Source organism: Equus quagga, chromosome 4 (genome assembly GCF_021613505.1).
Source record: "Equus quagga isolate Etosha38 chromosome 4, UCLA_HA_Equagga_1.0, whole genome shotgun sequence".
NCBI lineage: Eukaryota > Metazoa > Chordata > Mammalia > Perissodactyla > Equidae > Equus > Equus quagga.
The window spans coordinates 127,236,804-127,253,580 of record NC_060270.1 but is presented as its reverse complement, the minus strand read 5'-3'; the positions used below and the strand labels follow the sequence as shown (position 1 = coordinate 127,253,580).

At 40.2% G+C, this 16,777-nt stretch overlaps 1 protein-coding gene across 4 annotated transcripts in view; it reads right to left on the bottom strand.

Moving 5' to 3' along the window:
* Positions 1-16,777, bottom strand: part of LOC124238197 (major facilitator superfamily domain-containing protein 6) — a 71,689-nt gene that overhangs the window by 3,886 nt on the left and 51,026 nt on the right. For all 4 annotated transcript variants that reach the window (XM_046658869.1, XM_046658866.1, XM_046658867.1 and 1 more), the window contains exons 4-6: positions 3,170-3,331; positions 2,144-2,242; positions 386-666 (exon numbers count right to left, since the gene is read on the bottom strand). In XM_046658869.1, coding sequence (XP_046514825.1) covers positions 386-666; positions 2,144-2,242; positions 3,170-3,331 — 542 coding nt within the window. The remainder of the gene's footprint in view (positions 1-385; positions 667-2,143; positions 2,243-3,169; positions 3,332-16,777) is intronic.

Genomic DNA, 16,777 nt, shown 5'->3' with positions numbered 1-16,777 from the left:
AATATACAAAATGTCCCCAGTAGGATTTTAGAATTACAGAGATTCATATATACGGTCCCCCAAGGCAAGAACCACACTTATCCTCACTGCAACTAGAATCCATCAACATGGAAACTTTAAAGAAATATACAAAATCAGAATGGACTTATTTGTTTTTTCTTTCAAGAAGTACCGTCTTCTCTGTGAAGCGTTCCTGAACTCCGTAGGTGGAGTTTCCCCTCTGGGACCTGGTATACACCTCTCTAACACACTTGTTCCAGAATACTGAACTTATTTGTCTGCACGTCTATTTCCCCCGCCAGACCCTCCATGAATCTTGTTGAATGAATAAGGGAATAACTAACACAACCGAGTCCACTTACAGTAGCCAGCAGAGGAACCTTACCTGTAAAGGCTGTATCTCAGAAGCCCGGTTGTCTCTTGTTAGCTGCATCATCTCTTTAATTTGGTAAAGAGCGTAGACAAAGGTCACCCAGGGAGAGGAGCTGACCCCCCAGGCTGGCTTGTTCACATCCTCCTGTTCTTCCTGGTGCTTGGTTTTCTTGGGCGGAAGTCTGGGCTCAATGCGTGGCATGACATCTTCCGTCTGTTGCTGTACCAAGTCGATGGTTGCTATGGGAACGGGACTTGATGGAACAGGAATCCTTTCTGCCAACATTGTCTTGTCTGGAGAGAAAGTCATGTTAAATTATTTTTTACAGTTTTTTACATATTTAAACAAACATAAAAATAAATAAATAAGTGGACAATCCCATAAGCCCATTCGAGTGTGCTTGGCAAGGTTAACACATCGCTATGTATCAGGGCTTCTTTACTTGGTACAAGTACTGAGCAAATGAACGTGATGCTTATCTTCCAGGGTCTCCTTATAGGGCCTAATGGACATTAACTTACATTTATTTATGAAATGTGGTGTTCATTTAATTTAGATATAACATCTCTGGGGCATGGGTGATAGGGAATGTTTCCTTAAACCCAATTGCAGGATTGAGATCTTAAAGATAAGCATCAAAACAGGACAAGCCCCATGATAACTGTTTTTACTGGCCTTTTACTGAAGACATGGACCAAGGCTGTGTGAGAGAGATGATCCAGTTAGGGTTATACAACAACAAGAGTGAGAAAAAAATCAGTATTCGTCTTTCTTTTTTTTGTGTGTGAGGAAGACTGTCCCTGAGCTAACATCTGTTGCCAATCTTCTTCTTCTTTTATTTTTTTCCCTCAAAGCCCCAGTACATAGTTGTATATCCTAGTCATAAGTCATTCTACTTCTTCTATGTGGGATGCCACCACAGCATGGCTTGATGAGCAGTGTGTAGGTCCGTGCCAGGGACCCAAACCTGCGAACCCCAGGCTGCCAAAGCAGCGCACACGAACCTAACTACTATGCCACTGGGCCAGCCACTCGTCTTTCTTTCTGTGTAACTCATTGCCATTAAAATCTGTCTCTGGGGTTTTGGAACAAGCTAGTTTTTCTCTTAACACAAGAATTTTGGGTATTTAAGGCGCATGCTCTCAAAGGACAAGACACCAAAGAAGATGAACCTCTTCTAAGACCCAAGAGCTGAATAAGAATGTTTCCGTTCTACTGGTTGGCTGTCTTCATAAAAAAAGTTGATTCAAAAAAAAAGTTGAAAACTTGTTCTCATCTACACATTATATTTGATATAACCTTCTTTCTATATAACAGTTTTAATGAAGGCCATGCCTTGTTGAGGGAAAACTTCAAACTGAAGCTTTAGACACTTTTTTCAATGAAGGTAAAAGCACAGAGATTATTACCACTCCCTATTCCTTGTAGTAAAATTTCTGTATAGCCTTATATGTATTTGACTTAAATTTTAAATCACTTTGGAATACAAGAGAAGTTTAAAAGCAATACTTCCCCAGTCCCTTGCATCATAAAACAAAACAAAAACAAAAAAACCCCAAGCTACTTAAAATGAGCTGTATTTTATCCAACACAGTAAGTGGCCTCTCTCCAGCAATGGTACAGATGAGTTCATCAATACACCACCAAGAAAATCGGGCCAAGCGGGTCTGTCATACCCTCTGTTACCAACTCTGGGTTTCTGAGGGGCATGTGGAGAACTCCCTGTGGCTTCGACCTTTAGAATCATTAAGGAATAATGGACATATTTACCTTCTTCCTCCTCTGGCACCGCCAGCCACTGGATCAGGGCAAAGAGCAGGAGGATCACCAGGCAGGCCATGCCAATTCCCCGGAAGGTTGCAGCGGCCCCTACGAAAACAGAGTGCTCGACAGAGCAATTCCAGCAAATGCAGATCGGCCTCATCCAAAAACTGTCAATGTTCCAAAGTTTAGGACAAAGGCACCAGAGCTTGGGGTAAACTACAGAATGGTGAATGACCATTAGCTTCCTACAGTGGAAGAAACACACGGCTGGGTGGGTGTCTGGAAACCCAGGTGCTGGTATCGGATCTGTCATTGGTCAAGTTTTAAAACTGTATTTATAAAGGACTGTCTCCGAGTGTCTTTCACTGAAAAATTCATTGGTATTCTCTTCTTCATAAAGACCTTTTACCTAATGATTAGACAACCCTATTGATCTGTAGTTGGAACAGCAGAGCTCAAATAGTGCTATAAATTCAGACATCCCGGGGCCCACCTTTCATAGCTGACTGCGCAGTCAAGATCCCTGAGCAGAATAATCTCATCTCCACCCCAGCCCCAGTATTTCCAATAAGGGAGATCGGACAGGGCAGATGGACTACGTTATCATAGATGTAGTGACATTATCAAAGCCAGCACATAGTTAGATTTTTCTGATTCAAAATCTCCTGATGGAATAACAATGATGAGTTTTCTTTCCTCTAGCATTATTATCACCAGGTTTAAGGCTTTTACTTCAAACCCAAAGCACCTGTGTATATTCACTGGCTCGGCTCCTTTGAGGCATCTGTGTAGCATCTCATTAAGCTGTCGGTCAGAGAAGTGTGCAGGGCTACAGGCTGGCTCTAATCATCTTAACAACCAAAGCACAATGCTCAATAATAATGACTACCATGAAAGCTACAAAGAGAATGTCAACACTGGAGTTCAGCTTCTGGCCATCTTTAGTAATACTTTGAGTGTCTATTGAGGTGTTGCTGAAAAATCATACGTTTTCATCAGTGAAGAAAGTAAAAAAGAGAAAGCCATTCTTACCAAAATAATTGACTAACACGCCTCCGATCATGGCCCCACAGCCTCTCCCCAAACCCAGGTGAAGGCCTTGCAGGATGCCCTGTGCTGACGTCCTCAGCTCAGGGGGAACCGCGGCGCTGAGGTAAGAAATGCATGCTGCCCAGATGGCGGCGTGCGTCACTCCTGGAGAGGAAAAACAGAAGACTGTCTGGTCAGCACGCCTTACGGTACTCTTTTTGGAAATGTGACTTACTTATTTAAAAGTATATGTAAGAAAGATCTGTATGTTATTCATTTATTTGAGGTAAAATATACATAAAATTTACCATTTGAACCATTTTTAAATGTTTGGTTTAGTGGCATTAAGTACATTCACATTGTCGTGCAGCCGTCACCACCATCCAGCTCCAGGATTTTTATCATCCCAAAGCGAAACTCCCTCTAGGCCTTGGGAGCCACCACTCTACCTTCTGCCTCTATGAGTTTGACTAGCTGGGTACTTCATATACATGGAATCATACAGTATTTGTCCTTTTGTGTCTGGTTCATTTCACTTAGCATAATATCTGCAAAGTTCATCCATGTTGTAGCAAGTGTGAGAATTTCCTTCCTTTTTAAGGCTAATATTCCATTGTATGCAGATAAAACATTTTGTCTATCCATTCATCTGATGGACATTTGGGGTGTTTCCACCTTTTGGCTATTGTGAATGCTGCTGCTATGAACACTGGTGTGCAGGACCTATTTGAGTCCCTGCTGTCAATTCTTTTGGGTATATACCCAGAAATGGAATTGCTGGCTCGTATGGTAATAACATGCTTAACACTTAGGACCTGCCTGTTTTCCACAGTAGCTGCACCATTTTACGTTCCCACCAGAAATGCACAAGAGATCCAATTTCCCCACATCCTCACCAGCACTTATTTTCTGTGTTTTTTTATGATAGCAATCCTAATGAGTATGAAGTGGCATCTCATGGTGGGTTTGATTTGCATCCCCTAATGGCTAGTGATGTTAAGCATCTTTTTATGTGTTTATTGACCATTTGGTTATCTTCTCTGGGAGAAATGTCTATTTAAGTCCTTTACTCATTTTTGAATTGGGTTTGGTTTTTTTGCTATTGAGTTGTAGGAGTTCTTTACATATTGTAGGTATTAATCTCTTTGTTGTTAATGCCGTCGAGTAGATTCCAACTCCCAGCGACCCCGTGGAGAGCAGAGCAGAACCCTGCCTGGTCTTTTTGCGCCATCCTCTCACCTTCTGGTGCTCCATCAGACAATGCTCTCCTGCTATTGATAACGTTTTTATGGCCAATTTTTTGGGGGGAAGTGGTGGCCATGTCCTTCTTCCCAGTCTGAGTTTGGAAGCTCTGCTGAAACCTGTCCACCATGGGTGACCCTTGTGGTATTTGAAATACGAGTAGCGTAGCTTTCAGCATCACAGCAACACCCAGCTGCCACAATATGACAACCCACAGACAGGTGGTGTGGGTCCCTGACCAGAAAGCAAAACCAGGCCACAGCAGTGAAAGCACTGGATCTTAACCACTAGACCACCAGGGCTAGCATTAATCCCTTATTAGGCACCTATTTTGACATTAAGATTATTACCAATTTTTTTTCCATTAGAATTATCACAATGATTAATTCTTTTGAAGATACAGCTTTTTTACATATCTAAGATTAATTCTCCAAGTGGGGTTAATAATTCAAAAGCTATAACAATTTTTATGCATTTTAATACATATTAGTTCCAATTTGTTTTCCAAAAGAGTGTAGACATCATTTACAAGGCTTCATTACCAGTTTCATTACACTTTCACCATTTGCTGGGGGAGGCGGAGGATGAAGATAACAGGTGGAAAACTTTGGCGATTATTTTAATGTGTAACAACTGTGTATTGTCTGCATTTAAATCTTTATTAGAGCACTGCTTTAAATGTAATAAAAATATATTGTCACAACAGGTTTTATAGCTAGAAGGGATTAAGAAATCATCTGGTTCTGCCTAGATTAAGTCATGGGCTTGCTCCCTGAAAAAATAATCTCATTTGCAGATAATATCATCAGAAACTCTTAAGTTATGTTTTGGAAAATTAAACTAAAAGATTAATATTCATTTAAGATATAACCTGACATCAGTCTGCTTCTAGCCGAAACAGAGTAACAGGGACTGGATTTACCCTCCTTCCTGAAACAACTAAAAACTGGACAAAATACATGAAACAATAGTTCCCAAGATGCTGGACACAGCAACAAGGACAGTGGTCCCTGAGAGATGGGAAAGAAATGAGTAGCCCCAGCTGCCTGCCTGGTCAGAGTGTGACAGCTGCAGAGCACAGCGGGGACACACTGGGCTGAGGAGATGGCGCCGACAGGATGAGGAGACCCAGGGCAGAGCACCAGAGCAGAGAGAGCTGCATGGAGAGAAGGCTGCAGAGGGCCCCCTCCGGAATTCAGCGGAGCAATGGTCCGCAAAAGCACGTGGCGAAGGTACCCAACGCCAGGGAAAGAACCACCCAAAACATTACGGACAACAGTACTCAGAACCCAGACAGGGCCAGGAACAGGACCACTTTCAGCGGCCAGACTGGAAAAGCTCAAGATTCCTGGGACTGGTCAAGTGCTGGAAAGGCTCTGGTGTTGGTATTATGAGAGAGTCAGCCCTGGTCTAAGCGCTGCCCTGGTCCCACCTAAGTAGCCTTTAAAAGCAAGACCCAGAAGGAGCATACTATTTTCAAGTAATTTAGCTGTGTGCCAGAACAAAGCTGACGAACACTTATAGGAATACAAAAATATCCAGCCCCCAACAAGGTAAAATTCACAGTGTCTGGCATACAAGCGAATTAGCAGGGATGGTCTTAAGTAGATCCATAAAGGAATAAACACTATTTTTACTGGGTACCTTAGATTAGATGCCCTATAGTTAACAGAGAAACATCAAAATATTTTTTCTTAGGCTTATATATATTTCAGTAATCATTTCAACTAGGTTATTTTTTAACTAGATAGATGGATTAGATGATTAGAGGTAGTATGCACACAATTAATTTCCATGGAAGTCAAATACAGTATTTGCTTTATCTGGCTAAACAATTACAGTACCTCAGATAATGTCAGCTTACTCAGAACTGAATAACGCCTGGATAGAGTCTTAATTAAATTTTGACACAGTAGTGCACCATGGAAATATTTTTAAATATTTTCATTAATATTATTAAAGATGCTGCTAACTCTCTTTCTTTTCAGATATGTACAGTTTTTCATTAACACCACTGAGGAAAAAACTCAAAAATATTCCAATAAATAAAATGAATTTACTCAAAATTAATTAGATTCAACAGTAACATCCAACATAGGTTTTGGAAATCATTTCTTAAAGATGAATCAAAGAGGTGAAACCAAATCAAATGGTTGTAAATTAACTTTAATGGTGATGCCAAATCTATTGTTATGTCTAAGTCTGAGCAATCAATCGCAGGATTTACAAGTAGACAAAGATGGGCCTACGTGTTTATGTGACCAAAACATTAACAAATATATTTGTCCTATAATTCTAGATCAAATATAATTCTAACAGTTATTCTCTTAAGTGTGAAGGCCCCGGGGACACAAAATCTTCCAGTAATAGAGTTTCTTTCTTTCTTTTTCTTTTTTCCCAAAATTCTAAGGGTTTTCTAAAACTTTGAGTCTTCTGAGATAATTAAAGCATTTTCCAGCAGGATGGCTTAAATCAGGATGCTTTTAAACCACTAGAATTTGTTGGATGGTATTAAGCGGCAGTTGTAAAAGTTCCCTATAGTTAGATTTCTAGACTTTCCTTATTGCTTTTTGGGACTGACTAGATAATTGGCAACTACATTCTTTAGAACAACTCAGCATATTAACTGAAAGAAAAAATAGTAAATGACACAGTAAAAAATTTTTCTCCAGGACTAAAGACAGGAGAATGAAAGCCACTCTACCTATATGCTCCAACATTTTCCAGGGCAGAAACGGAGAGAAGCCTGCAGAGGTCTGCAGAGGGCCCCCTCAGGGATTCAGCAGAGCGCTGAGCCGCAAAAGCGTGTGGAGAAGGTACCCGACACCAGGGAAAGAACCACCCAAAACATTACGGACAACAGTACTCAGAACCCAGTTTCTCTGAAATACCTTATTTCAAAATATGTAAATAGAAGAATCCATACCACTTCCTAGAAAAGAAACCAGCAAAACTAAACAAGCCACAAGAGGGGACTGGGCTGGTAACATCACCTTTGTGTACAAAAGACGGTGGTGGATTTGTGGTTCTTCTTCTTAAACTTGAATGTGCAACCTTCTAATAATCCTATTAATAATCTGAAACTCTTGCCAATGGTTTTACTACAATTGTGTTGTGGTCTACTAATGTTAAAATATTAAAAAAGCAATCTTGGGGCCAGCCCAGTGGTGTAATGGTTAAGTTCACAAGCTCCGCTTCAGTGGCCTGGGATTCATGGGTCCAGATCCCAGGCATGGACCTATACCACTCATCAAGCCATGCTGTGGTGGCATCCCACATACAAAAATAGAGGAAGATTGGCACAGATGTTAACTCAAGGCCACTCTTCCTCAAGCAAAAAGAGGAAGATTGGCAACAGATGTTAGCTCAGTGCCAATCTTCCTCACCGAAAAAAAAAAAAGCAATCTAAAAATGCTCCACCATTTTCCACATTTTAGGACAATTGTGCTACCTAAAACAACTTTCCCATAAAATTTAGGGGGTGACAGATATCATAAACTCGGGAAATAAAATGCTTCTACTTTTTTTACTCTTTATTAGAGAACTGTGAAAACGTAGTAGATAATTATTCTCTGTGATGAAATATATAAGCAAATTTATTCAGTGGCATGGTAAATATGCTTACACTAGAGCTACAATCTTTTAAACTTTTTAGTATGAGATAACTAAGTCAGTGGATCAAACAGTAAGAATAAAAAGAGGTTACTCCCCTAACTGATAATAGTAACTGAAAATACAGGCATACACATCAACTCTCCTTGCAACATGCATTAATCCTTCCTGGGCTACTTGTCACAAAACTACTCATATTTGTGAGCGGTAAGTGACTAGCAACTCAGATACAAGGTGCTTAATAAATATGTTAACTGGCAAGGAACGACTCTCAGAGACCACAGAGGTCGCACAAACTTAGCTTCTCAGTCCTTCCTTTCCTTTAGTGGGGTCCCTCAGGATCATCTTCAAGGCCTCACCGAAACACAGGTGTTTTCACACTACCTACTGCTAAGACCTCAGCGGTTTAAGAATACACCACATTTGAATAACCTAGAATCACTCGAAATATTTGTGATTAACATTCCATTTTTTTCATTATTAGTATTATTACAGCCGCTTACTCCACCAGGAATTGTGCTAAATGTTTTACAGAGATTATCTCATTTATTCCTCCCAGTAATAGGTACCATTTCTTTCTTCATTTTTCAAAAAGGAAACTAAGGCACAGAGAAACTAAAGCATCTTGTCCAAAGTCACAGGATCCGAACCCAAGGTGTCTAAGTTCAGAAATTTAGTGCTTAAATAATACACTACACATTCTCCTAATAACTATTAAAAGTATTTTACAGTAAATGTAACCATCTACTTTGAGAGGTTTTGTTGATAATATCAAACATGCCCAACGATCTACCAATTTTAAAAAAAATCTATATTCTTACTACCTTCTTCCCCTCCGTCCCCAAAGATCTCACATTGTAAATATTAGCAAGTTATTCATATGCCCCAAATAACTCTTTATCTTAAAACATTCAACACGAGACTCTGATTCTGCAAAATGCATTTCACGATTGTTCAGTCTTGGCCCACAAGAACGCTTAGTGCAATAAATCGCACGTACGAGCAAGAGAAAAATCTTTTCTTCCCCAATAGACAGCTGCTCTTTGTAAAATGCTGCCTGGCTTGGGGAAATCACCTCATAATGGCTGAGGGGTGAGAAGTGACAATCAGAGTATTGGGGAAATAGGATTTTTTGTTTTGTTTTTCTTGCTTCGGCCACTGACTTGTGCTCACTGAACAAAACATAAGTATTCCCCCAACACTGGCACACTGAATCGATTGTAACACATCTTTTCGGTTGATGGACAAAAGCATACATTTCAGTTAGTTCAGTGTACCTGTAAATGCTGGGATAAAAAAAGCTTCTGAAAGATCAACCTGGTGAAAATCAGTTAAGAGACTATTCTTCCTAAGAAAAGGCCTCTGTTGGGCAGGCAATAAAAGAAGGTGTCTGGATTGGTTAAGGTAATGTTAGCTGTTGCGACACTAAACCTTGGAGTCTTGGTTTCACAGATTAGATGTTTTCTTTTCTTGCTCATATAAAGTCCAGTGGGCATGGGACAGGAAGAGGAGCAGCTCTGCTCCACATAGTCATTCAGGGACCCAGGCTGCACAGACTCTGCCGTCTTCAACACCTGTCACCCTGGGTACCAAGATCCAGCTGGCAGAGGAAGGAGGAGAGAATGGCACAGGGAAATTTTAAGGGTTGGGTTTAGAAGTGACTCACATCATTTCTGCTCACATTCCACTGGGCAGAATCAGTCATATGGTCATACCTAACTACAAGGCAGGCTGGGAGACAAAGTGTAGCTGTGTGTCCATGAAGAAAAGGAAACAGCAGGTGAACAGCAAGCCAGTATTTCTGCCAAAGTCAGGGCCACCAACAGCAAGTAACCTTCCAGAAACAGCAGAGGACCCTACAAAGAGCAACGGACCTAGCAGCAGCTGAATGAACCTTCTGTGTGTCACATGAAAGAAACTCTATATAAGTTTCGACTTATGTACTAACTGATATAACTAAAGTAACAACAACTATTGTTAAAGACCAACGCTCCTGCATCCACCAATGTATGGCACCACAAGAATCTCCTTTACGCCTTCATCTATCAGTACTTACGGAGCACCGAGACCATGCGCCAGTACCCTGCTCTGCTTTGAGAATATGATGACATACAAAACGTGTCCTTAACCACCATGGCGCTTACAGTGTGACAGGTGAAAGGCGCAGGATTTACCTGAAGGAGCAGACTGAGCTCCCTGAGGAGAATCAGCGTACCCGCACCTAGCCCAGGGCTTGACACACACGCGCAGCTGAGCACGAGAAAGCTGAACTGAAACTAAGTAGGCAGTGGTCTGCATGTTGGGATACAAGGGAGCAGCACTTGGGGATAAAAGGTGCCCTGGGTAAGGTTGGAGAGAACTTCAAATCCAATGTGTGAATAGAAATAGAGGAAATAAGCTTCTTTAAGCTGCACCTTGCAAAGTAAAAAAGACACACAAGTTACTTTAAACAAAGGTCTGTAACGGATACAATAACGTTTTGGGGGCCCTCGTGAATTTCATATGCAGGCATCATGCCTTCGGCGTACCTTAAAGCAGGCTTTAGGACACTGCCACCCAAAATTTTTAATGTTTAATGTCAAGACTCAGCGACACCGTACACTCCATGCTCAGTGTCCCCCATACGAAGCCACACGTTAGAACAGCTTTTATATCAAAGCCAGGAAAAGTTTCACTTCCCCAAAGATAGGTTAAGAACAGTGTGCACTGCCTAGTCTTAATGGCCAGGCTTTCATGCATAATTGAAATTTAACCTCTTAGAGTAGAATCTTCTAAATCATATTCCCCCTGGTCCTGATTTTTATTTATTTATAATTTTTTATTTTACTTTTATTGTTATTTTTAAATTACTTAACATTTATTTAAGGCTATGTGCAGGCAAATACTTCACTAAATACTTTGCATGGGTTAGTTTAATACTCCTAGCAGCCTATTCTACAGCGCGAGTCTGAGACTTTGAGAGGTTACTCATCTTGTCCAAAGACGCAGAGCTTTTAGGCTGGGGAGCTGGAATACAAGACAGTCTAACTCAAGCCTAAGCACTTTATGGTTTCCAGAGCATTGCCTATTTTGGTAAGCTGCCTCAAATAATTTATAGAATGAGGTGAGAGCATAAGTAAGTAAATGATTAAAATACACTGATGTTTCTACAGATGTGTAATGGATGGCGAGATGGTATCCTAGGAAAAAAGCTATAATACTGAAGCTTCAGCTTTCAAATTTAGTTTTCAAATGTTCTTTATATAAGTTTTTGAGCTAGAACTTCCTATATTATTCAAGAGCTTCAAAAATTAGAAAATATCGACTATGGTACATTTTGCAGGAGTCTGTAAAACCCATCAGACAACAAGCATGTATAGTACATCTTCCTGTGTACATGTCTCTTTGGAGAATTCAAAAAGTATAAGGCATGGTCTTTGCATTTAAGAGTTAAAACTAAGTCAGGAAGTAAAACTTAATTGGGTAGGAATTAAGTGCTAAACTTGTAACATAGTCCATAAATTGGAGAACAATGCAGAAAAGGAAGAGCTAAGTGTGGGATGCGATTGCCAGAAAAGGATTCTTGGAGCAGAAGACATTTAAAATGATTTCTAAATGGTCAAAATAATGTCTATTTTGAAGGAAAGATTTTATAAGAACTTTTAGTAACTGTAAAGTGACAATAAAATCGCTCTATTACAATTTATAAGACTAATCTGATTAAAAATTAATTTTAACAGTAACACCAATGACTTTCACATGTCAACTTATCGATTGAAATGGTGAACTCAGAGCATTTGTCTATCTTACGTATTTGCGTGGCAAGCTACTTACATTTGAAGGGTTAAGCCAGACAGAAAATTTCCAATACAGATAATAACAGATTGGAATCATGTCTAGAATTTCCACTGTCAGATAAGGGCTGCACAGTAATCCTTTCATGATTTTTCCATGCTCTTCCAGAACATAAGAGGAAGGAAAACATAGTTCTTACTAGCTGAACAGGCATACTAGGTAAGAGAGCAAAGCTTCATAAATGTCAGCTCAAGCCTTCCTAGTGGTGATATTAAAAAACCATCTTTCATCAAAATCTTAACCTGGCTCCCACTGATCCAGCATCCTGCAGAGATGGACCCTGACACAGACCTCATTTTCATCCCTCAGTGCTTGAGCCATTAATTCAAGTGCCTCAGAAGGACCTCTTCAGTTACAGCAGCCCCAGGCTGGCCTTACTCTCCTCAAACACATTTCAATAGCAGGAATAATTTTGATCACATTCATCCCAAAGTCTTGCAAGGATTCATGACCAATACCCACACAGGAAGGAACGTAACATATTTGGGCTTGATTTTTATCACATGCGTATACTGCTGATCAAAATCATGAATGCTTTAATGCTTCTTGGACAAAACCAAAGAAGAAAATTCCTATGGGTTTTTAAAATGAGATCTTGAGAAATAAATTTGAACTATCCCGCGTCTGTCACTCCACCCAGTAATGTTTTCAGGCACTTTTAGACTCACTGTCTCTTTTTCAAATAAAATGTAGGCTCCTCGTGGGCAGGAAGTCTGTCTTCTGCTTCCTTACATGGTGCCAGCAGTTACCTACAGAACAACATGTTTGCTGCAAAGGGAGGCTGAACTGCAAAAAGGATAAGGCTGAAAGAAAATATCGGCTACTAAATGTGAAAAAGATTATGGGAAAGAAACATCCTCAAAATTCCCAACAGCGTCCAACAGTCTTAGTTTGATCCCCACATAGATACCTGCATGGCCTCCTTCCTGGGGGCCTCAAGAGGATGAAATTTGCTTCATCCCCATCCCTTCTGCTAATTCTTACCAACATGACGTGAGGAGATGAATGCTGAGACAACGATCAAGAGCTCCAAGGAATGAAAGATAACAAGGAGTCTTCCTCCCTTAGTTACACGCAACTTCAAGGAGGAAGAGATGGGCAGCCAGAGATATGGAATAAGCACAATCCCTTGTCTCCTCCACTTCAGTTGCCCACTAAGGTGGTACTAGTTCTCATGGAGTTTGGGGATAAGGCAAGAGGTGATAGGATGAAGAGACAGAACTCAACTCTATTTTTTTTTTAGGAAGATTACCCCAGAGCTGACATCCACTGCCAATCCTCTTTTTTTTTTTTCTTTTTTTGCTGAGGAAGATTGGCCCTGAGCTAACATCCATGCCCATCTTCCTCTACTTTATATGTGGGACGCCTGTCACAGCATGGCTTGATAAGCCGTGCATAGGTCCACACCTAGGATCTGAACTGGTGAACCCTGGGCCACTGCAGCAGAGCATGCGAACTTAACCACTGCGCCATCAGGCTGGCCCCTCAACTCTATTTTTTAAGAGGATCCTCTTGTGTAGCACTGGTTGGGAATCAAAGAATGAAAGTGCTGACTCTTCAGCGTCAAGATCATCCATGATGACAGCCAACATCCCACTCCCCAACCCTCCCTCTCAAGTCTAGGTCTTTAGTAATCATCAGGCAGCAATCCTAGTCAAGGAATTAAGGGGCATCTATCCTGACAGTGGGCTTGTCCTGGAGTTAAATCATTCAGTGTTTCGTCATCATTATTTCTTGTCTTTACTGCATTCTGAGTAGGGCTGCTTTAAGCACAGGGACTTTAAAGTCATTTGGACAACACTTGTGAAGGTGGAAGAATCCAGACTGGCAAAACAAACCTTTTCAGTCAGAAGTGTATTCCTGTGACGCAGGTCTTATTCCGCATGGGTGATCCGCTATTTTCCACAGGGTGGGCATGGGTCAGACAAACGCAAGCATTTTGTTATTGTTGTGCAGCCAAAACACTAGCACTTACTTCTGCCAGGAAATGAAACCGTCTCCTCCAGTTTTAGACACAAAGAGCTCTGTGGAAGCGGTCAGAGAGCCCTTGGTTAGACAAGGAGACTCTATGTGTTTACAGCTGCCCCTTTTTACTCGCTTCACATCAGTAAGTAGGTTTCTACTGGTATCACAGAACAAAATGAATCACACGGGTATAAACCGTAGCCTGCCACAGAAGCAGAATTCCTGTTTAGTTCAGAACATGGCCAACTCCCTCAACCCTGGGATGATTGCCCTGAGGCGTACGTAAGTATTATAAAAATATGTCCTGGGTGGCAGCTTGGGATGATAAAGCCACGGCATACCACTGAGGTTCGCTGAAGATGCCCTTCTTCTTTCCAGATCTGAGCTCTGGCACACGGCTCTTCTCTATGCCAAAACGCCCGCTCTCTTTAGGCCACCTGGTGGATTCCCATTCACCCTTCAAAATCCAGCTCACATGTGATTTCTTTGGGGAATCTTTCAATAATATCTTCATCCTCCCACTCCTGCTTCCCAAAGCTAATCATTCCTTTCACGGAGCTCCTTCTCTGTTACCTGGCACATTTTTCTAATTCCATCTCACACACTGTGTAGCAATTATGTGTTGACACATCTGGCTTCCAGAACAGATGGTGAGACCTTGGGGCCTAAGTTAATACATTGTTTTTTTTTATTACATTCCTAGTACCCAGCATGCTGCCTGACTTTTAGTAGCTATTGATAGATCTTTGATAAATTAACAGGAAAAAAGAGTTTTTCGATTCACAACAGCATTTGTTTTTTCCTCTCTTATAAATTTCTTCTGTTATTCCTTTAACCATTTCATTAAAAAGCTTCTCTCTTTTGTTATCTCTTCTTGAGTCACTTATGCAAACTGTCCTTTTCCATCTAATTCATATTAAATTAAAAGGAGAGAAAGGTGTATGCATATATAATTACAATATACTTTCTTCTCTGAAGGCACGCCAGTTTTTTTAATCGAGTCTGCACACTCTGGCCTACCAGTAAATAACACAGTTAAGTCAGGTGAGACTAGGATAGGAAATGGAGGTGGGACGTTCTAAGAACTGTGTTGCATATTGCACAATTCTTTCCTGTAGTTCACATTTAGTGCTTTGTTATTCTTAAACGACACAATGCTGAGATACAGGCCCCACCTTAAGACTCTTCCAGAGTTCTAATTATTACAAACAATAATTTCTTGTTTTAAGACCGAATTTCCAATTTCTATATATTTATAAATAAATCTCCTTTCATGAATTACACCATTGCATCAGACCTGAGAAAAGCACCTTTAAAGTGTGTATATATTTGAATTTTATCATTTTAATGTGAATATAAATTATATCTCCTTTCAATTAGGATAGATTTTTTTTTCATTGCCACAATGGAATTTGATGAATGAGCTTGCATTTGGTACATTTTGTTTAAATGTATAATTGTGAGTCTTTCATCTTAGATATCATGATAAGAAATTAATTATATTGATTATGCTGTATTTGCATCCTCAGGGTTAGGGAAACTGATAATTGCAACCTATAAAGCTAATGAAATTGTATATAATCACAGACTGTTTAGTATATTTAATGATTTAGGAGCCTAGGCTGCCCCAGAAGACCTCAACTTCAATGATCTTGTCCCAAACCTTTACTTTAATCAAACTGCCATCCACAAAACGGTTAAACAAGTTGCTAAGAGGGGTTTACCAGATATAGTCTGGATTATATGAGCTAACCTGGGAGTGAGCTTTGAATAGAAATCCATGTTTTCACTGCTGGTGAGAATGTAAACTGGTGCAGCCACTATGGAAAACAGTATGGAAATTCCTCAAAAAACTAAAAATTGAAATACCTTATGACCCAGCTTCTGGGTGTCTACCCAAACAACTTGAAATCAACAATCCAAGGTAACATATGTACCCCTATGTTCATTGCAGCACTATTCACATAACATGGAAACAATCCATGTGCCCATTGACTGATGATTGGATAAAGAAGATGTGATATATATATATATATATATATATATATATACACACAATGGAATACTACTCAGACATAAAAAAAGACAAAATCACCCCACTTGCAACAACATGGATGGACCTGGAGGGTATTATGCTAAGCAAAATAAGCCAGACTGAGAAAGACAAACACCATATGATTTCACTCATATGCAGAATATAAACAACATATGGACAAAGAAAACAGTTCAGTGGTTACCTGGGGAAGGGGGATGGGGGTTGGCACAGGCAGTGAAGGGGAGCACTGGTGTGGTAACAGACAAAAATAATGTACAACTGAAATTTCACAATGATATAAACTATTATGGATCTCATAAAAAAAAAAGAAAGAAAGAAATCCATGTTTTCATTGCTTTTAAGAAACATGGACGAGTCTCCTAGAAATTTTTTCAAAGTTATATGTTGAAGGGGAAACAGTCCAGTAAAGAACTGGAGAAAGAGAAGAACTCAGGTCAGGGTATTTGAGCAAACATTTTAAAGGTTCAGGGTAAAACAATAGCCTGACTATAAAGCTTTAGGTATAAATCACTAGATGTGATAAAAGTAACAGAAGAAATAAAATATGACAACCTTTTTTCAATAAGTATAGTTAACCTACCAAAACGAAAACATCAAAATCTTTAAAAGAGAAATCCTCTTATATTTAAAACCACCTTTGGATGTGTATGCCTCACAACTGTACGTAAGAATTCATTCCAGAGTGCCTCTTTGTTTAATCACAAGGGTGTGGGTCAAATCCAGCTTTGTTTAGCTCAACAAACACAGAACCGCACTCAGAGTAATTGAAGAACCAGCCCCATGATGTCACCTCTTCCTTAACAACCACTTCAAAACCATATAAAACAGTAAGTCCGCCCTTCCTTGGTAGCATCAGATGCTAAAGGCCACTGAACTTTACACACCCACAGCTCAGTCAGGTA